Below are 22,270 nucleotides of genomic sequence, written 5' to 3'. Positions count from 1 at the left end.
TGATAGGGGGGTGTGAGAGTATAACGCATGATAGGGGGGTGTGAGAGTATAACGCGTGATGGGGGGTGTGAGAGTATAATGCGTGATGGGGGGTGTGAGAGTATAACGCATGATAGGGGGGTGTGAGAGTATAATGCATGATAGGGGGGTGAGATGATACCAGCAGCTCAGCAGTATTGCGCCAGCTGGATATTCATGTGGGAAAAACATTGGCTTCATACTACATTCCATACACACAATAAATTCCAGATGGTATAAAAGACTTTATTTTAAAAACTATAAACTAGAAGAAAAGGCAGTGTTTTATAATTGTAGGGTGTGGAGGGAATTCTCAAGCCAGCTAAAAAAACCATAAAGGGATGGAGTTACAGATTTGATTGTGTAAAAACTCTAAATGTCTCTGTGGTAAGAGATACCATAAAGTTAGAAGACAAGCAACAGATAGGTTTCACAACCTATATAATAGACTATTTAAAGAAAATCTTTCAAATCAAGAAAGACAGGCTATCTAATAGAAAAGGAGACAAAAAATTCAAGCAGGCATTTCACACAAAAGAAAATGCCAGTAACCAGATTCAAATGGAAAAAAATACAATGTCCAGCTTCAATCAAGAGTGAAGAATTGCTGTTCCAAAGAGGTTTCCACTCTTCAGCCATCCGTTTCACAGAAATGCAAAGGATGGGTGGTATGCAGTGTTGTGGCTGTTCAGGGCCCTCTCTGATGAGTATAAATTGTTTGGAGGACAGTCTGGAGGGTTTGGAGTTTTCTGTGGTTTCCCTTGATCCTGCTACCAAAAAACAACAAACTCACTGCCACTGAGTCAGATCTGACTCATAGTGACCTCTCCTTGGGTTTCCAAGGTAGAATCTCTGCAGAAGTAGATTGCCCCATTTTCCTCCCAAGGAGCGGCTGGTGGGTTTGAACTACCGGCCTTCTGGTTAGCAGTCAAATGCCTTAGGTACTACGCTACCAGAGCTCCTAGATCCTGCTACTCCATGTTTACTGTGCCCGGTAGAAGCACACATGCATACGCACAGTGCCAGGGCCCGACCTGTGGGGCACACCGTTGCTTATGGTCTGCAAGGCAGGACTTCGTGGCCTGGTAGGAATACGCTCCTCTTGGAGATTAAGAATCTGTATTGAAAGAAAATAAACAGGACTAGGAATTCAGAAAGGAGATTGGTCCCAGGGCAGAGGGTTCCAATCACTTCCTACTTCTAAAATTGAATTTGTATTCTGCGTGTTAGGGCCGCTAGATCCACAGGTGTGTGAGGGAGGAACTGTAGCTAAGAGAAGTAGGGTTTCATGTGTGCCCTTCCCCACACCTGTCTCAACCAGAACTGAAGATTAGAGAAGGTTATTAATAGAAGTCTGATTGGACTTTATTCAGACCAAATGAACTGTAGGATCCTATCTTAGTTGAATTGTTATTTTCTTTTGAAACCAGTTCAAACTTTAAGAAAATTTGCAAAACTTGAAAGTATTACAAAGACTCATGTTCCCTTTACCTAGATCCACCTGTTAATATTTGACCTCATTGCTTTAATATTCACACAATCTCTCTCTCTCTCTCCATACATACATAGAATTTTTTCTGAAATCTGTGCAGGATCATAGGAAAATGAGTACTCGGGCTTCAGGGATTGTATACTAAAAATAGAGAAAAGATTTTCTAATCTTTATTCCCCAGAGACATTAAGTGAAAAAGATGTAATTCTTTCACTGGTTAGTTCCGTGAGCTATGTCAGGAGCTCTGGGTGTCCTAGGCAGGTAATGTATCTCCAACCTAGAAGTGGTAGGAGAGTGGCATCGGTGGGGAAATGTCCAGGGGTCTCTGAGGGGGGCCTCCTCGCGCGCTCCTGCAAATGCCCAGAATGTAGGTTACTCATTAGAACCAGCTGGAGGTGGTGGTTGTTGTTATGTGCCGTGGAGTCGCCCCCAACTCATAGCAACCCCTCCTTGGGTTTCCGAGGCACTACGGAAGTAGATTGCCCAACCTTCCTTCCGAGGAGTGGCTGGTGGGTTTGAACTGCCAGCCTTCTGGTTAGCAGTCAAGTACCTTAGGCACTACGCTACCAGAGCTCCAGCAGCTGGAGGTAGGGACGCTGATTTAGAGGTGATGGCAGTATAGTGAGGGCCTGCACTGGGGTGACACATTGAGAAGAGAGAGGAGACGTGTGTGGTACTGTCCTAGGGACAAGGAGTTGTGAAAGAGGAGGGGAGTCCAGGCTGACGTGTTTTCAGACTGGTGACTGACTCATATCTTGGAGAGGAGATGATTCTGAGGGGTTGATAACCCTCATATGAAAGGTCTGACAGGCAAGAGGACGTTTGGGAGTGGAACTAGAAGACGACTGTGAAAAGAGTAGCCATGGTTGTTGTTGTTGTTGTTATGTGCCGTTGAGTCGGACCTGACTCATAGCAAGCCCTTCTTGGGTTTCCGGCAGTATCGCCACGGAAGTAGATTGCCCCATCTTCCTTCCGAGGAGTGGCTGGTGGGTTTGAACTGCTAGCCTTCTGGTTAGCAGTCAAGTGCCTTAGCCACTGTGCTACCAGAGCTCCTCCACGTTTGCTAAGAAAGAGAAAAGAAACTATAAAGAGAACCTTAAGCAATGTCTCAGAGCTACCATACTGCTCATAGTGGTTATTGGTTTGTTTGAAGGAGAAAGTTTTTTGGTACCGGGGTGTGGGGATGTGGGAAGATTGCAGGGAGCAGCCCTATTCCATTTCACCCTTTGCAAAAAAAAAAAAAGACTTCTGGGCAGGGTGGAGGTCCACTAAACTGGGGCTTGCCTGGTCTGAGGTACTTTGAAATATAAATCACTCAAGACCGAGGGGGAAGCCCTGTGGTGTGTCTTCTGGTTTAATTAGTACATGTACAGCATTAGCTATTATTGTTGCCATATTTCCAATTGGGAAGCAAGGCTGTCTTGGAAGAATGAGGTCTGCTTAACCCTGGAAACACTGAGTCAGAGCTGAGATCTAAGGAGAGACTTCAGAGGCCTCCACTGGGCTTTTTTCATTCTAAAGATTGAAGAATTTTGAAACATCAACTGGTGTGATTCTGGGATATTTCCAATTTCTGGTTTTTTTTGTTGTTGTTGTTAACCTGCCATTTTCCCCAAAATAATCATACGTGAAACCATTATAAGAACCAAAGCCTTGGGTACTTGCCTTGGGCTAACAGCAGGAACACCAGGGGCTCCTGGCAAGAGTTGGCCCTAACCTGTAGCTAGCTCCACAGATGAATCTGGAGGGCAGGGGATGGGGTGACTGCCCACTGAAATGCAGCCTGGCTCCCCAAGGCAGGAGCTGGTGGGCATGTGCAAGGGGCAAGGGAAAAAGCAGCAGAAAGGCCTGTGTGTGCTGTGCTGACAGGCTTCCACAGGCGTGGAGCAGTCACACAGCATGAGGCCTGAGAAGGGCTTATTGGATTTGGCATTCAGGACATTATTTGTACCCTTTGGGAAATAAAAATTTTTTTCTCCACAGTGAAGAGAGTACTGAAATGCAGTACTCTACCAGATGAATGTATCCTAAAAAGTTTATTTCTCATTTCATGCAATAAATGTATCTCTAGAAAATTCTGGTGATGTTTTAAAATGTGTGTGGGAGCCTCCTGTTAACAGCGTTCCCAGTATGTAAGCAGGCATGCATACAAACATATCATGTTCCCTTTCAGGTTTTAAGTGTTTGATAATTTTGGGCTTCCGTTAGGCAGTGGTCCATCACCACCATCGAGTTCATCGTGACTGATGGCGGCCTCACGTGTCACAGTAGCATTGTGCTCTGTAGGGTCTTCGATGGCCCTTTTTCTTTGGAGGGGACTTAAACTTCCAGCCTTTCAGTTAGCAGCCAATCACCTTATCTGTTTATACCACCTAGGGATTCGATAAGGCAGGGTGTATCTGTCTGTGTTTCTTTGTATTTATTACTTGTTACGCTAATTAATATACCAGAGTATACGTCAAGTGACTGTTTCTTCTGATTGTCTCACTGGAACGCTATGTACTCTATAGATACTGCTGGTCTTAGGTGCTATCAAGTCAGGTCCAGCTCAGTGACCCTGGGTCCGGGTTGACCGTGCGCTGTCTTCACGCTCGCTGCCGTGTTTGAGCCCACTGTGTCGGTCCGCCTCATTGAATGTCCTCGCTTCTGCTACCTTCCCAAACATGATGTCCTCCTTCAGAAATCGGTCCTCCTTATAGCCACAGTATGTGAGGTGGTATCTTGCCATCTTGCTTCTAAGGAGAATTCTGGCTGTACTTCTTCCAAGAGAGATTTGTTCATTCTTCTGGCAGTCTGTGGTGTCTTCAGTATTCTTCACCAGACCATAATTCAGAGACATTAATCCTCCTCCAGTCTTCCTTATTCATTGCCTAGCTTTCGCATGCATATGAGGCTATGGAAAATATGGTTTGGGTCAGGTGTACTTTAGTCCTCAAATTGACATCTTTAGTATAGATACAGCAGTTGTTTAATACCGTTTTAGAAATTGTATTTTGGATCAGCATTAGACAGTCTCAGTGTACGCTTTTTTACCTCTGCCTAGGGTCTTCACAAATAAAGGGGGTAGAACTGAGGGAAAGTGTGTTTAATTCATTACATTAGGTGAAGAAAATCGCAATCACAGACCAACAGGGAGCATGGTACAGACTTGTGAGATGCTGTGTGGTAACAGGCCCTGGGTCTCCTGCGTCTATTGAGTAGAGAGGTCTGCTGACTCCATATTTGTTGTCACTCTCTGCACACAGGTCAGGGCCCTTTGAAGTACGAGCTGACCTTGAGGAGTCCATGGAATTTGTGGATCCTGGAGTTGCTGGAGAATCAGATGAGAGTGGAGACGAGCACATAAGTGATGAAGAGACCGACCTGGGCACGGACTGGGAGAACCTGCCGAGCCCCCGGTTTTGTGACATCCCTTCCCAGCCTGTGGAAGTCTCCCAGAGCCAGAGCACCCAGGCGTCCCCGCCGATTGCGAGCAGTAGTGCGGGCGGGATGATCTCTTCAGCAGCAGCCTCGGTGACCTCCTGGTTTAAAGCTTACACTGGACACCGCTAATGAGCATGGGCAATAGATGCCAAACCTGCAGCAAGAAAGTTCTTCTCCCACTACATACACTCTAGTAAACCTTTCTGTGTTTAGTTAACAGTGTGCCTGGGAAAAGAATGATTAAACTGTTTTTTTAGCAGGAAGACAAGCATTTCTGTCTGCCAGGTGTGACCAATATGCTATAAAATGGGTCTGTGTTTATGATAAGAAGACAGGAGTCAAAAGTCCTTCTACCCCAACAAGTGTTTGGAAGAAGGACCTGCACATGTGGCCAGTTCTTGATTCTGTGAAGCAGCAGTTCATTTGGGCTCCCTCTGATCTGATCACAGACCACAGGACCTACAGAAACCACCAAGGTGGCTTCATGTGTTGGCCTTTGTGATGCAGAGGCTGTTCCCAACACTTTGTTTTAAAAGTTGAATCATAAGGAAGTGATTCTTGATGAGGACTTGAAAGATAAAAACTATTTAATGAGAGTTTGTTTAATGGCATCATTTTTTGTACAGAGGCCATTTGAAATATTTGATTTCTTTGTAATTTGGGCATCTTGGGTTTTCAGGTCAAGGGTTTGGTTTTGTTTGGGAGTGGTGCTTTTTTGGGGGGAGGAGTAGTTTAAAGATAATTTCATTTGTGCTGCTCTGTTGTAGCTCATCAGACATTCCTGTTTTTCTTTCTGCCCACACACCAAAGAAACTAAGGTCTTTTTTAAGGACCTGTGCCCATGAACTGAAGAAGTCCTAGCTGCAGTGATGTCCTAGAAATCTTCAAACTCTTTTCTTGTATTCTGAGAGGAATTAAGCTCATTCTTAGCTAGATGTTTAAATTGCTACCATCCACATTAGGTGCATTTTGAAACTGAATTTGTTTTCTACGAGTGAAAGTCATTAAGGTCATTCCATTGTGTGAGCTAAATGCCTGCCTGGGCACAGGGTACAAGCTACTTAAATTAAGTGGCTCTTGATCATTCTTCTGGTGTCTACTCTCTTTTAAGGAATTTAGTAGGTGGCAGGTGTTTCCAGGGAAACCATCCCATTTGTTTGTTTTGTGGAGGTCTTTGTTGCTTGGAAGACACTACCTTTGCTCCGAAATGCAGAGCAGGTCCTCATAGCTGACCTGCTCTGTCTGATCGTACTCTGTATCTTGGGGAAAGCTCAGATACAAAGAATTTTCCACCACCAAGAGATGACTTTCAGCTAATGTGTCTTGTCATTCTCTTAGTGACAATCTTACAAGAAAACTGTCATGAGAAGGCATTATGTACAAATAATGTAGTTTTTTTTTTTAATAACTAAAAAAAAAAACCACCTATGTAACGACTATGAAAAATTCCTAGCAGGCATTATTACCGTATCTTGTTAGCATAATTAGCATGATAGTACCTCAGACAAATCAGTTAGAGGTTTACTCTGTCCTAGGTTTTTTTTCTCATTGTAATTATTATAGTTGAAACTTTGCCTCCAAATCTGAGGTGCTATATAGTTTTTGCTATTGGTGTAATTGGTGTTCGGTAGAGTTTTGCAGGGAGAGGTTTATTCCTATCCAGGAGTACCAAATTCCGATTCTTTGAAATTTTCCACTTAGGGAACAGGCTCTTCCAAACCTTGTGGTTCTTACATAGCCACTGTGTCTGTTTAAAGTGCTCAGTTTCAGGACTGCTGGGCTTGCATATTTTACCATTCAGTTCCATAGTTCATAGAGTGGGTATGGTAAACTTACACCAGATGAACTTGAAATCCCATGAGATAAAAAGAGTTGTCTAGCTACTTCAGACCCTCAGAAGAATTGAATAGCTTCATCTCAAGAGTTAGAAGATTGGGATTTGGGCTTGCGGATAGCGATGACTTCAGCTGGGAGATCTGTAGCAGGCATGGTTTTCTCAAGTAAGCCTCCTGTGGAACTATGGATGTGAGATGGAGCTAAACGATAGAATCCAATCACAGACATATCTAAAAGTAATCCAGCAAAATGTACAAGGATGTGGCCAATATAGGGGTTGATAGAGTATATTTTGTTATTATTAATCTCAACTAGAGGCACTTTACTTAGGGTTAAGTGATCAAACCCTTTGGTGGTTTTAAACACCGACATACTGGCTTACACTGCTGAGATGTTTTGGTTTTCATTATTTTGCACTGGATCCACCCTGTAAATATTCTAAAATATACATTTCAACCACTGTTTTTTCTACTCTTTTTGCTGCTCATTAATATCTTTCATGTAGGTGTCAGAACCATATGTAAACAGCTTTCAAAAAAACTGAAGCTGGTATATATATATATATATTTTTAAAGAAACAAAAAGCCATAGAACTTGGTCATGTTTTCCATTTTAAAATGATTTATTGAAACAAGGTTAATACTAATAAATAAATCTGCAGGCACCAAATAGGCTGCTTAAAATGATCTGTTCAAGACTTTTTTGTAATGGAACATAACTAAGAAGTTTTGCACATCTGTAAGTTAAAGGGAAAAACAGTATGTCAGCACTGAGTGTAGCAGACAGAATGCATTGGAGGATTCACATATAGCTGTATGGAAGAAACACTCAGTGGCATGCTGTAAAAGAATCCCCGTGTCTGAGGGTCTCCTCGCAGTCACATTGCAGGAATTTCCCATTGCTCTGCAACTTCCAAACAAGTTTAAGTCATACAAATGTTTTCTAAATTTTTATTGTATTACTGCAATAAATCTTTTAATGTATTTTGCTGACATGTCATTTTTCAAGTTCTGAGAATTCATTTCTCCTCCTACACTGAGGGTAGCAGAAAATGAGATCTAACCCTGCAATGTTTTATACATCTTTTTAAATAATTTTTCTGGAATTCTTCTGCTAGCTAAGAAAAAATGCCTACTAATGTTTTTTAAAACTATAGTAAGCATCCATCATTACCAAGCCAGAAGCTGGTTGCTTACCAGTTACGTACTTTAAAGTGTTTTCTTGACAGCCTTCGTATGATGTGTACAGCCTACAGTGGCTTGGTGGCCTTGGCAGTTGTTTAGCCTTGTCTTAGCCATCCGCAGGCAATGGCACCGTGAAGGGAGTGGGCCTCTGGGGTGTCCGTGTGCAGCCTGCGCAGCTCTTCTTTGGGACGAGAGAGAAAGAAGGGGCAGTAGAGGAGGCCTGCCAAGCTGAGACAACTGTAATTTTGTAGAAATCCTTTTATTTTTTTTCTAGTCTCCCAGATGGAAAGTCTGTACCTTCAGAGTTATATGATGATGGAAAGGGACCACCTGCAGGTGGAGGGGTATGCCAACATGGCTGTGGAGGAACTATCTGGCAACTCAGACAAATACTGAAGAGCCAGTGCCCTGTCTGTCCTACCCCTTTACCAGGAGTGGACAGCTAGTTAGCAACAGGAGGAAACAGGCAAGGAAATGGAAGAGTTCCCAAATAGGATTTGTGCCTAAGTCCCCAGTGCTGTGGTGGTACTGTTCTTTCATTTCTCAAGGTAAAAGTTAAAAACATGCCCCTATCTAGTGCAAACAAACACAGCCAGAGTTACGTCATGGCTGATCAGAAATCAGGCTGAAGCAGATGCTAAGCACTAAGGATGACTTACTAGATTAGTGGGTGGAGGTGGGGGTGATCATTTGAAAGTTGCTTCAACAAAATGACCCAGGAAATTTGAAACTCTTGAGGAAGCCATCCACGCCTCAGCTGTGAAACTCTCAGTGAGGAAAACCCACAACCAGTAACCCCATTCCATTCCAAGGATTTTGGTGAGAAAATACCCTGGAAAAAGCATTCTACCATCTGTGTAAAGCTACACAGAGGAAATGGAGTAACAAAAAACCCTGAAACCACTAATGGGATGATCTTTTCTGGAAGAAAGGATGGTAAAGTAGTAAGAGACACATCAGTGCCTTTTCCTATGAAGGACTGAGGGAGGATTGTTGTTGTTGTTGTTATTTGCCGTCAAGTCGCCCCCGACTCATAGCGACCCCTCCTTGGGTTTCCGAGGCAGTATCACTACGGAAGTAGGATTGCCCAACCTTCCTTCCGAGGATATGTGGGGGGAAAATCTGGGGAATTTGGCTCCCTTTAAGAAATGACAAAATGGCAGGCGGTATTTGGCACCACTAGGTTAAGTGTTGGGAAATGTACTATAGCCAACTGAGTGGAAGAACTTCACAGACATTAAGGGTCCTGTAGGTGATGTATTTATCCTTCTCTAGATCCATGTCTGACTTAAGTCATTGCCCTTGTTGGGTGTGGCTTTTTCCTCTTACTGTATGACTTTAAAAGGCAAGTGCATTTTGAAAAAAGCTTTCCTACCCTCCCACCAACAGCTGATTTCCCTAAATTCAGAAACATCAGGAAGAGGATTCTAGACTGTAAGCAAGAACGTGGCTCTCAATCTGGGTAAGAAAGTGCTAAGTGATCTGAAAGGAGTAGGTGGAAGAGGTGCACCTCCCATGTCTTACATGATCACCAATGTAATACTTGGCTTCAAAGCAGGGAGCACTATGTCTAGTATCCACTGGAGGAAACACCGATTTTCTGGGTCGGGGCAACAGGTACTTGGGGGGGGGGGGGCTTTTAGTGCTGCTACTCCCTTGAAGGCCTTTGAGGAAACACTGCTAACCTTGAGTGCTTTTACAGATGTTATCTGACACCACCATACCAAAGAACCTTTAGGTCCTGAATTTCACTAGAGCCTTTGCGGTCATGATGCTGCAACATCTGGCATCACCTGGGAGCTTGTTAAAAATGTAGGATCTTGGGCCTCATCAAACCCACTCAATCAGAATTCTCATTTCAACAAGACTGCCATTTGATGATTCATAAATGCATTACTATTTAAGAAGCACTGACCTAGAGTAATGCTCTCCAACAGAGAATGTAAGCCATGCAGTTGACCTTAAACAGTGAGACTCGATCTAGTTCAGCTCAAGGATTTTTGGAAATCTGGGTGTATCGTATTTGACCTTCCAGGTCCCTCCCCTTTTCCAACCTGTTCATTGCCAGGGAGACTGAGCTGGGATGGCTGCATCAACAGGCTCTGGGGCTTTTGACAAAGTGTAAGTTTCCTAGCTCTTTCCCTGCCATGTTTGTGTTCCTCCAGTGAAGGTTATTGCTGACTGAGCACTACTCCCTCCTGCTGGTCCTGGTGGCCTCTAGCCCTTGTTTTACTGCACACTTCGATGGTTCTCCACTTTCCCTGCACTTTGGAATCACCTGGGGAGCTTCACAGAACACTGATGATGATGCCCGGGTGACTGAGTATGTCTAGGGTGGGGCTGCAGCATTGGGAGCTTTCACAGACGATTCGAATGTACTGCCCAGATGAAGAATCCCTAGCCTGCCCACTACAGCCCGTAGACCCAGCAAGCTGGAGCCCCTGCACTGGCTCCAGAACTCTGGAGGCCCCAGCCCTTAGCCCTCCTGCTGTGCCCTTCCCTGGGCAAGAAGTCTGGAAAACCTCTGGGTTCCTCGATCCCTGGGCTTCCAGGACCCTTTGCCCAGCTCTGTCCTCCAGAAAGAAGACCCTAGCCTAAGAGGTTGCCAAGGGCTGGCTGTGTGCAGAGGGCAGGAGGACAACCTTGGGTGAGGTACAAAGCCAGAGTGGGAAGAAAAGGGCAGAATTGGCTGTAGGAGGTTCCTCTCTGAGGGGCTCCACCTGTATCTACTCCCTTTTCATAAACCCTTCATGAATGCTCTCATTTTGGGTGTGCCAACTGTTTCTTGTTGAGACCCTATGCAATGCAGAGCAGAGACTGGAAGAAAGTTGAGCGGCCTGAAGCCAAAACTACTGGCCTTGGAAGAGAAAAACGTTATGTAAGAGGTCCCACAGTCTGGAAGCTAGGGTGGCTCAGTCACCACCTCTGCTTTGAAAGACTGGTCATCAGAGCTGGGTGGAAGGAGACTTGTTCATGGCAGGCCACACACCCTGCAGCAGAGTTATGCTCAGTTGCCCTGCACGGAGGATTGGTGTGGAAGGGCAGAGTGAAGGCCAGCAGCTCAGTCGCAAGACAGGAAAGCTGGTGAGCCAGGCCTGGTTCCATCCTGACCTTTGCACCAGACTGGCAAATCTGCAAACAATGAATTACACAAACAGACACTCAACCTCACACTGGATAAGGGACAAATACAATTAAATATGACGTTTGGGACAGAAAGGAGGAAAATAAGTAGCACAGGTGATTCTGCTCCAAACAACTAAGATGGAATCTGCTATTCTCCAAGTCATCACAGTGCATCACTTATCATGAGCATCTTACAAGACTTCTCCCATGCTGCCATCACTGTGCATATTATACATCATCCTTTATAGTGTTTTAAGGCACCTGACCACTAACCAGAAGGCTGGCGGTTCAAGCCCACCAGCCACTCCTTGGAAGGAAGGTTGGGTAATCTACTCCTGTAGTGATACAGCCTCAGAAACCCAAAGAGGGGTCGCTATGAGTCGGATCCGACTCCATGACAGTGAGTTTGGTTTGGTTTTCTTAGAGTGATGGACACAGAATTTCCAAGAGTAATTTTAGTCATATGCCTTTTACCTCTGTATGCTGAATTCAGAAACTAATCCCTGCTGTTTCAACACTTGAAAACATTCAGTAAAGCCTTCTAATTTTTGACTTTAAGAGCCACTTTATTTATAAAAAGAATCTGAGATAAAGAGTTTCAAAACTAATTTTGCCTAAGGCCCAGTTTCTGCTAAGTAAGAGTGGATGGTGACCTCTTCTGGGGGAAAAAGTAAGTTTCCTTGTGCCTTTCAGACAGAGGACGTCACCTCTCACAAGGGCTGTTGCTATGTAAGAGACCGCCAGCTCTGCCGTCGTTCCAGTTTTCTCTCCTCCCAAGCTACCAACTCTAGTGGCTTCTGGTCCCCTAAAAATGCTGCTAACATCAAACAAAGCACGTCGAATGATGGTGCTGCCTGTGTTTGCTTAAAACAGGTAGGTATAAACACACTGGAAGTCACCCTAGGGTGCACCACACTGTTTGCTGTTCCCATGAGATTGTGCAAACACCAACTATGGGCACAAACTTAGGAACAGCATGCATGCAATAAAAGGGAGCACATGTTTCCCACACAGATACTGTCAACCAATTTGCAGAAATTTAACATTAGCTTATTTGAAAGGAAAGGAAAGGAAAGACATATAAGGAAACCATCAAATTCTGAATGGTAGGCACTGTGTTCGATACAGAATGTGTTTAAACTTGGCATGGTACCCGATTACAGTCAGAGCTAGATAGGTGTCACCTATTATTGTTGCAGGAGCTCTGGTAGCATAGTGGCTAAGTCACTTGCCTGCTAACCAGACGGCTGGCGGTTCAAACCCACCAGCCACTCCTCGGAAGGAAGGTTGGGCAATCCTACTTCCGTAGTGATACTGCCTCGAAAACCCAAGGAGGGGTCGCTATGAGTCGGGGCCGACTCGACGGCACATAACAACAACTAACAACAACAATTATTGTTGCAGCTTATGGGTGTGTCTATAAGATGAGGGAGGGAGGCCCTGACGAGTCCAAGCTACAGGGGTTGACTTGGGCAGAGCCCAGCCAGGGAACTCCTAGGGCTTGGTGAAATACCAGCCCCGTCCTGCAGTATATCCAAACCAGAGTGGCCGCCAGAGGAGCTACTGGCTATAATAAAGCCTACATTATACCAAATACATAGTAACATTCCTCAGTAAAACCCTCCTAGGCCTGCCAGGGGAGTTCCTCTAAGGAAGAACGTGCCCATGGGACCAGGTGACACAGAGTCCTTTACCCTGCCTTTGAGTGTCTCCTGCTGAATGAAAATTAAAGCATGGCCCACAGCAGTCAGAATCTGCCCACCCCCCCGCACACTGAAATGGTCACTGGAAGGTAAAGCAAAACCTTTCTGGAGCACAGGCAGTGACACTGAGGGGATGACATGAATGAGCCGCCCTCTCCCCACACAGCACAGGGAGTGGAGCCACAGCCAGTGAGAAACAGAGGCACGGCATGCTGAAGGGCACTTAGCCAGACAAGGGGGACCGGGGACAGGGTTGCATTTTGCAAGGAAGGTAGCAATCAACATGCCTACACAAGGTGTGTATTGTCACCTGTGGAGGTCCTCTGACGTGGCCATTCTAAGGCTAGTCATTTTGACAAGGGCTGAACAAGCAAAAGATTCATCTTACCTTTGTACTTTTTCTATTTCTAGTTACTATTTCCTTGGATCTCTGGTCTCATCCACTGGGCTGAGAACACACTGCTCCAGAGATGTGGAGCAGCTCTTTGACTCTGGTTTCCTTTACAGGTATAGGCTTTGAAGGGGGGGGCGACAGAAACTAGGCTAGCAGATCCGCAAAGGCTTTAACGGGCCAGGTTTGTTCTTTATGTTGAGTGAGGATCCTAAGGTCCTGGTGCCCATTTTGTTGTTTTCTTTTAGTCTATGATCTTAAAGCAGTACAGGAAGGCAGGTAGCTGCGATGTAGAAAACTAAGTGGGTTGATTACACCAGCTTGGCACCAGGGGGCCCCGAAGCACAGTATCTTTCTCCTAAGAGGAAAGCCAGACTTAGCCAGAAATGACCAGGAAGGGATGCCACCTGTTCTCTCCAGCTAAAATCCTCCTCTGTGGTTCACATAGACAGCGAGGTTTCTGCCACAAAGCTCAGAACATGTCATCAGTGCTTGCCAAAGTGGGTTGGGGCATTCTTACTGTGCCCTCTACTCTTGGTCACTTCAGTCCCTCATGCAGTCACCCTATGTGAAAACCTGTGTGCCCTATGTGGAAACCAGATCAGGAATGGCTGACTCAGGAAAACCAACTAAGATCTACTTGCCCTATTTCCACCCAGGGCAAATGTGGAACCCAGAGCTAGTACAATGCTAGCTAACATTTATTGGCAGTTTTGAAACGCCAGGCTGTACTCTAAGTACTTTATGTGCATTATCTCATTTCATCTTCATAAATTATGAATCAAAACAAACCTATTAGGAAGGTACCACTGAGACTACTTTAGAGAAAACCAAAGGGGAGCAGGATTGGGAACCTGAGCCCAGGGGATGCCAGGGTTTAAAAGCTTTTTCCAATACACCTCAGCTGGGGTGAGTTAGGAGGAAAGATACTGACTGGCATCTCAGAGGAAAAGCAAGCTGATCTCATCCTCTCCTAGCTCCTCACGGACAAATCCAATGATGCTGTAGGCTCCAACTCAGTACAAAAAGTACAAATGGGATAGGGTCAGATTCATTCAGTATCAAGAGACACTATTTCCCGCTTTAGTAGTCCTTTTTGAGCAAGGGAGCAGTTGCTGCCTGAGGATAAGGGCAGAGGAGATGGAGGCAGGTTCTGGTTTGGAAGCCACTCCATGCCCACCCACTTCAGCTGCAGGTGAGCCTGGCTTGACCTGGCTTCTGTCCTAATCTGCATGGCAGACCTTAGGTATACCTAAGGCTGCTCAACCTTTACGTTTGTCTTTGTTGTCTGTTACAGCCCTCCCCCTAAAACATTTACCTATAGCCTGGGGCTTGCACCTATCACAAGGTTTTTTGGTAGGAACTTGATTTTAAGCTAGCTAGCTTTTAGCTCCTCCCTAGCAGTTTCTGGGGCCCAGTGCCTCCTCCTAACTGACAAACGATCCATGACCACAGAGGCCTGCGGAGATCCTCGGTGACTTCTGAGGCGAGCTGTAAAAGCATCCTAAGTTATACCTCACACAACAGGAAACAGCGGATGCTGGGCAGACAACAAACACCAAGGAAGTGTTAAAGGGTCACAAAAATTCAAGCATATAGTGTTAAATAAAGATGATCTCCTCTTGGTGGCAGGCCAAAAAAAATTTATCTCCCCTCTTTCACGAACAACGCAAACAAAAAAATGCTCTTAGATGATCAAAAGATCCTACAAAAAAAGGAGAGGAAAAATCTTTGCAAAACTCAGGTCCCACTTAAGATGCATGTTTTATTGAAGTTTAAAAAAAAAAAAAAAAAAAGAACCAGGCAGAAAGGACAGCCAAGACTGTTTTAATTGGACTATATAAATACTCTCTCATTCTTGGTGGATCACTAAACTTTAACAAAGGATTGTCCTCTATACTAATTTTAAGGTTGTCCAGTTACACCATTATTTGGTATCCTTTGAATAGGTTCACTTCTTAACTATTTAGAGTTTCTTCTCAGAAACATTCATATATTATGAAGGAAACATTCATAGTTTATTTGGGAAACATTCATATTTTATACAGGATGTACAACTTCTGAGATAGGACAATTAAAAAAAAAAAAAAACACGATTATAGCCGCAACGCTATCCTAGCTGCATTGTGGTGATTATGCTGTTCAGTCAGCTGTCCAGTATATACAACTGAATTTTAAGTGTTATTTACAGAGGGGCCAAAAGCACTCATCTATAGGTAAAGGCGCTCGAGTTTAATGTGCAGTTTCATAGCCCTATGAAAACACAACAATTATATACACTGTAAACACCACAGGGCATGAAATCCATTTCCCACCACAAACATCCATCTCACAGATCAAGCATACAAGGTCTAAGGTAAGGTACCCAGCTTTCCCTTTTTTAAGCATACTTTTCATCCAAGAGTGCTGGTATTCTTCCCATAGGACACAATTTGCGTATTTCATATACAGTGCCAGTGCATGAAACCTTTCTGGAATGCCTTTCTGGGGAGTGCCTGCAGGATATACAGTGTACTCTTCTGAATATCTGCAATGATGGCAAGTCTTTGTCCTTAGAGGATAGATTTGATTTAGGAAAACAGGCATAGTTATTCACAGCTAAGTGAATCAAACTGAGGGATACCACCCAGTGAGGCGCCACTATAGAACAGGACTGATTTTCTTGTACAGCTGTAAATTTGTTTTAAAAATGCCTGAGCAATGGCAATCTTGGTGGAGTGAGTACAGATTCTCCTACAGCTCCGAGGCAACACTCACTTGAATGGTGTACCTGGGCAGTATGTTTGCAGTTTAAAAACACAGTCCTTTTGCTGCCTCTTGCATAGACTTTAATATTCTTCTTCAGTTTCAGCCCCTTTTGCTTTCTTATGAATTGCTCGATTAAAGCTGTGACAGGCAGGGACCCAGTGATTGTCATGAAGCCCTAGCTTACAGCCAGGAAAGCCCTTCTGAGACCGGTGGCAACACATCCAGTATCCTGGCCCATAGGGTAACGCCTGGCAATAGGGCTTCGGGTGCCACCGGCACAGGGACACGTCCCCCTTGACGTATTTTTTCTTGCACTGCTTGCAAGGATCCTCTCTATACCGTGGGTCTCGTACCCAGCGAGAATCTGCTGGCCTGATGTTGTAGTATTCAATGATGAACTTAAAATAGCAGCAAGTACATTTAAGAGCCACTAAACTCTTGGTGGGAAGCAACCTGAAGATTTTCACCATAATATGGTGGGGCAGAAAGGCCATGTACTGCTGAGGCTCCAAAAGCTGCTGGATCTTAAACCTGGTCTCCAGAAAGTCATGAGACACCTGCTTCTTCCAACTAGACACCTCAAGCACTGGTAATGTGCTTTCCACAGAAGAGGCCGGCAGGACAAATGGCTCAGCTGAAACACTTTTTTCCTCAGACACACTGTGAACCTCAGCAGCACCTTCAAGCTGGCTGGCCTCTGAAGATTCTCTCGTGCTTTCACTCAACTGTGAACAGTCCGACTCATGCCGACCAGGTGGCAAAAAAAACAACATCCCTGGAAGTGGGTCACCAGAGGGGTTTAAACTAGAAGGTTGGTCTTTCTCTACCTTGGACACAGTGATACTAATGCACAAAGATTCTTTTCTTCTTTGATCAGGATTTTGGCTAGTAAGTGGCACGAGCTCTCTACTCACACAATCAACAGTATCTGTAGGCAATTCAGTGGCTTGGGGACAAGTGTGAGGAGGAAAGGGAGACTCAACATGTTCTTCAGTCATTTCTACATCATACCTATTGCTGTTTTGCAAGGTAGTTTGCTGATCTGGCTCTAATTCTGCACTGTCCACCTGGAAACTCACACCTGCTGGCGAGGGACAGCCCCGAGGAGAGCCATCCCAGGCCCGGTCCCCCTCAGGAGAACACTGGTCAACTCCTGAGAGGCCACAGTCCTCAGATACAGATCCCACAGGATCTACCTGAGTGTCAGGTGCCTCCAAGGTTCCTTTCTTCGTTTTGCCTTCTTCAGCTGAAGTGCCATTTGCAAGCAACACCCGGCCCACATTGCGACGGAAGCTGTTATTCCTTGAGAGGCCGCCAGGCTCACGTTGGCTCTGTCGCCTCAGGCATTCTGACTCCAGCCTGGCCACCATGTCAAGGACACGGACTGGCTCACTTGATGGTTCACCTACCTCAGGATTTCCCCTTTCCGTGGGTTCTTCACAGGCTCCTGGAGCAGAGAAGGTTGGGGGCAAACCTCTGGAATGCCCAGAAAACCTCATAACAGCAGGTGAGTTTGTGCAGTTTTTCGCACAGCTGGCTATGAGAGCACTGGCTCTCTGCTCCAAGAAGGCAACCATCTGTATGACCGACAGAGGCCTCCCTGCATAGACTCCATCCCCACTGTCACTCACATAATGCACAGAACAGTGTTCAATACCACATGCAAAAGGCTCAGGCTGGTAGCACCTGCTGTTGACTTCCCTCATCCTTTCTAACTGTATCTTGGCTTTTTTAAGATCCCCTGATTTTTTCCTTCTTTTAGTAGCTCTCCCATCTATATCCCAGGAGCTTTTTATTTTCATGGATCCTATCCGAGTGCTACACTGGTGGGCTGCAAAGAATGCAATTTTCTCCTTGGTATTTCCCGGTTTCACAACAGTCCAGATATCGAGGGGTCCTTCCCCTTCTTCACCCTGGTGGATTGTTGCAGGCGGTACATTCTTTTTGGTTTTAATACTCAAGCTGCTCTCTACAGGACTCTTCCCACTCATACTGCACAGAACATTTGGAGAAAGGATCCCAAAAGGCTTTCGAGATAACGCTTTACCAAGAGAGGCTGAAGGAAAGACACTTGGTTTCATGTAGCTCGTTCTGCACGTTTCACCATTTACAACTCTTTGGTGGCTCATGGGTGTTTTCGGCGTCTCCAGAGGTTGCTCTTTCTTCTGCGGTTTCCAGTATGGCTTTAGGTGCGTAACAGAGGTCCTAGAGAAAAGAAACACAGATTTGATTAAGAAACTGATTGTTTTCCAAAAAGAGTTTGTTTTTCGTTTAAGCCAAGATGTCTCTAAGCAAGTAATAGAAACATTTTCTATCAGTTCCCGAAATCTTCACCAATTCTTCTCATTTTAGCTAGTTTTTAATGCACAGATCAAGAATAATAAAAGCAAAATAACCACATTCTATGATGCATAGGCCAGCAAATAAACTGATTTAGACGGAGTTTAAATGCAGACCCTGGCATCAGTTATACAATCTAAATTAGGAGCTCTGGTGGCATAGTGCCTAGGCATTTCACTGCTAATCAGAAGGCTGGCAGTTCAAACCCACTAGACACTCCTCCGAAGGAAGACTGGACAATCTACTTCCGTAGAGATACCGCCTCAATTCCACGTCAGTGATAAGGTAAGGTAATACATAAAATTAGTCCTTGAAAGAAATTGAACTCTACTGAAAACATCAGCGTAATGAAGTAAAGGGCATAACACAGAAGAAAGGAAAGTATAAAAGGAACTCTCCCACAATCCCACACTAGCAAATTATCACTATTTTCTGGTAGGTTATTATGACTAGCCTTTTACAAGAGTTCATCGAAACCCTTATACAGAGTTTTCTAAACTATTTTTATATTGTTGAATATCCAGATACTTATAAGTTTTCACTTGTGTATTTTATCTATTTGTTGTTGTTGTTGTTATGTGCTGTCCGACTCATAGCGACCCCTCCTTGGGTCTCCAAGGTGGTATCACTACGGAAGTAGATTGCCCAACCTTCCTTCCAAGGAGTGGCTAGAGGATTTGAACTGCCAGCCTTCTGGTTAGCAGTCAAATGCCTTAGGCACTATGTTACCAAGTTTATCTATTAGTATTGATTTTCTAAATAATTTATTTGTATAAATTCTTTTTTAAAAAAACAGTGATTTGGGTGAAAGTTTACAGAAAAAATTCATACACATTTTGTTTCATGACATTGACTGCAATTCCCCACAATGTAACAGCTCTCTTCCCACTTTCTCTCCATAATTATCTCTTCCCTGTATCCTTTTCCTATGCATTCCTAACCCCATGAGCTATCTCCCTGTCCAAACACTGCCTTTCTTTTCTCCCATGATTGCTCGTTCTAAGGAGTGTATCTACCTGGTGTAAATGTTCACCCTATATGCCTGTCTATTGTTTGGCTGGAAGCCACAGGAGTGAGTTCAATTCCAGGCCTGAAGGGTAACTAGGGGCCATAGTCTCAGGGGTCTCACCAGGGTCTATCAGACCAGTTAACCTGGTCTATTTTATGATTTTGAGTTTTGTTCCACATTGTTCTCCCACTCTATACAAGACCTCCCCGTCCCCCCACCCCAGCTTCTGAGTGGTTGACAGTGGTAGCCAAGCACCATCTAGTTGTTCTAGGTCTCATGGTCATATACATAGGCTGAGGTTCACGTGGTCCACTAGTCCCTTGTACTAACTTTTTCCATTCATCTTTGGTTTTCTTCATTCTTCTTTGCTCTGGATGAGAGACCAACCATTGCATCTAGATGTCCACTTGCAAGTGTCTGTAAGACACCGGTTGCTGCTACTCACCAAAGCAGGATGTAGAATAATGTTTTTGTGTAGTATGTTGTACCAATTGAGCTTGATGTCCCCCATGGCCATGGTTCTGAGCCCACAGGTCCAACAACTCACTCCATCTGGGTGGCTGACTATGTCTAAGAAGTTATCAGAACTTTGCCTCCTGTTAGTTCTATTTATATGGACATTCAAAGTAGCACATACAAATATGTATGTAGAAATAGCATCTGCCAACCTTATATATGGTCACTGGTATATATTCCCTTTTGTAATCATTCAGCCTGTCTACCTATATATCTACCCCAAATTAATGTTTGTTATTACTGTAATGCAGTATTGTGTATGTAAAAGTGTTTCTTTGTTGGCCGTACCTCTCATGCACCTCCGTTTTCCTTTTCCTTATTTTGTTGGTCACTAACTTTTGGTATATCGCCCTACCCTTCACCCAGATCAATAGCATCTAGCCATTTTCCCTCTCCTCCCCTCCCCTCCCATCCCATCCCTGGTGACCAACAAAGAACATTTCCTCCCATTGTACAAATTTTTAACTGTCAAAATTTCTGGAAATATCTTCAATCAAAAATAAAACTCATAATCCTTACTGATTCTAAAAATGATTTTGTTAACTAGTTCTTTGGCCAGGAGTAGAGATGGAGCAATTTCAGAAACTGAAGAAAAAGATTATATAAGAACAGAGACCTATGTTCTATTTTCTGCCATATTATTAATTAGCTAGATGGGGTGATTTTACCTTGGCAAGTCATTTTCGCTTTGGTCTGAGCTAAAACTTAACATGAGGGGTTGGGATACTTGTCAGTTTCCATGCCAAAACAGCCCAGTGCTACACAGAACCCCTGCACTGAGAGAATGCATGTTTCCGAAGGATACCTGGTTTCCTACAAAATAAACTTACAGGTAATAATAAACCCCTGCAGCCACAGGTCTACTAATACTAAACACAGGGAGTTTTCCCTATTCTTGCTGGTAAGACAACAGTCTAAGAGACGCAAATCTGGGGCCATCAGCATATTCTTTCTCATTCACTCCACATCTTCCTGAGTGCCTACAATGTAGCAGCCTCTATGGCAAGTGCTTTCACAGCTATCAATTTTAATCATCAAGAATGAAACTGATCATCCAGAACAAGCTTACCTTCCATTTTAATTTTTAATTTAATACACACTTTCTAGAGTTTAATCTCAGCTAAAAGGAGTAAGGCTATATTTTAGGTAGGTAAAGAGAAATTTTGCATTTAAGACACAAGTGTCTTTTCAAAGATGTCCCTTAAATAGATCAGATATCTATGTGCTCTTCTGATCTTTGGCAAGTTGTATCCTGAGCTTCTGTAGAGATTGTCCCCAGTTCTGCACTGTAGCAGAATTCTAGTCTATCCTAGAACTTAGTCTCACAAAAAGAACTACCCAGAACTCTTCAAGAACAAAATGACATATAAATGAACCAAAGAGACACATCTAATGCTGTCTCTCCATGCCAACTACTTTGTTCTTTGTTTTTTTATATCCCCTTAACTCCTATCCAAGTGAAATGAAACAAATGGAAGTTGCTGAGTTGTACATACAAGTAATAACTTTTTCTTCTGAAAAATTCAATAAATTCTCACATAATGTTCACATTAGAGTGGATGTGAATAAATTTAATTTCAACTTTAGCAATGGATGCTGTTTTGCACTGCACAGTATGTTCTCTTCGCCTTCCTCCCTCACACGTTATTTTAGCACGCTAATATTGATAGGGACAAGAAGAAGATACTACTGTTAATTACAGATTGCTTTTGTCTGCATTTCTTAACTTGTGAAGTCAGTCTAAATGACACAATACTAATACACAAGTTTTAAGCAGTATTAAAAATAGGAAATGATCCCAGGGAACAAGAGGAGGGAGAGGTGCGACACGGAAGGAGAAAAGCCAGTAAGGACACATGAGCAACGTGACTGCCGGAGGGGAAGAGGCAATTCCGTAGGACCCCTGAAAGAAGCAGAACATTTAAGCACCTGGCTGAAGGTTGCCTTCGTCCTCCTCTTCCAGAGTTTGAAGATCCTAAGGCAAAAAATAGAAAAGTACTGGCAAGACTCTGAATGAAAAACTTGTAGAAATTGGAGTTCTGGTTTAAATCAGCAGTACAACAAAAGGATATGATGCAGGGCACCAGGGGCACTTGCTACAAAACTTCACAAATTAAAACTTTCAATCTCCAACAAATTATACCAGATGGTGGCGCTTTCCCCAAACCCCACACCCACTCCCACTCGAAACAGACGCTGGGGAACTCCAGCCAGGTTTCCATGGTTGCCAATCTCTTCAGCACAACTGTATTTTAAAAGTTTGCTATAATAAAATTCTGCTCTCTTGCAATTAAATAAAATGCAGGTTTATTACGCCTACACATCAATGCTCCTTAGCATCTCAGAAAGGCCATTTTATAAAATTAAGATTCCTAAATGGAATCAGAATTTCTGGGACTGGGCCCAGAATCTAGTTGGGTGTTTTTTATTTTTCTTTGACGGGGGTACATTTCAAATTGAGGTGAAATTCCTGTAACATAAAAT

The 22,270-nt window shown here is 43.9% G+C and overlaps 2 protein-coding genes across 2 annotated transcripts in view; one reads left to right on the top strand and one right to left on the bottom strand.

Annotated features, from left to right (window-relative positions):
* Positions 1-5,062, top strand: part of ATG14 (autophagy related 14) — a 60,939-nt gene extending 55,877 nt beyond the window's left edge. The window contains exon 10 of the mRNA XM_007948358.2: positions 4,756-5,062. Within this exon, the coding sequence (XP_007946549.1) occupies positions 4,756-5,062 (307 nt within the window). The remainder of the gene's footprint in view (positions 1-4,755) is intronic.
* A 10,939-nt stretch (positions 5,063-16,001) lies between these two features.
* Positions 16,002-20,498, bottom strand: FBXO34 (F-box protein 34). The gene is made up of 2 exons (XM_007948365.1): positions 20,455-20,498; positions 16,002-18,126 (listed from the first exon to the last, which is right to left on the bottom strand). Exons 1-2 carry the CDS (start codon positions 20,496-20,498, stop codon positions 16,002-16,004), a joined length of 2,169 nt encoding a protein of 722 aa, XP_007946556.1.
* Between the last annotated feature and the right edge of the window lie 1,772 nt (positions 20,499-22,270).

The sequence above is a fragment of the Orycteropus afer genome, unplaced genomic scaffold (genome assembly GCF_000298275.1).
Source record: "Orycteropus afer afer isolate SDZICR_OR568_19922 unplaced genomic scaffold, OryAfe1.0 scaffold00214, whole genome shotgun sequence".
Taxonomy (NCBI): Eukaryota; Metazoa; Chordata; class Mammalia; order Tubulidentata; family Orycteropodidae; genus Orycteropus; species Orycteropus afer.
Note: the sequence above shows the minus strand (reverse complement) of the source record. Positions and strands in the feature narration are given on the sequence as shown.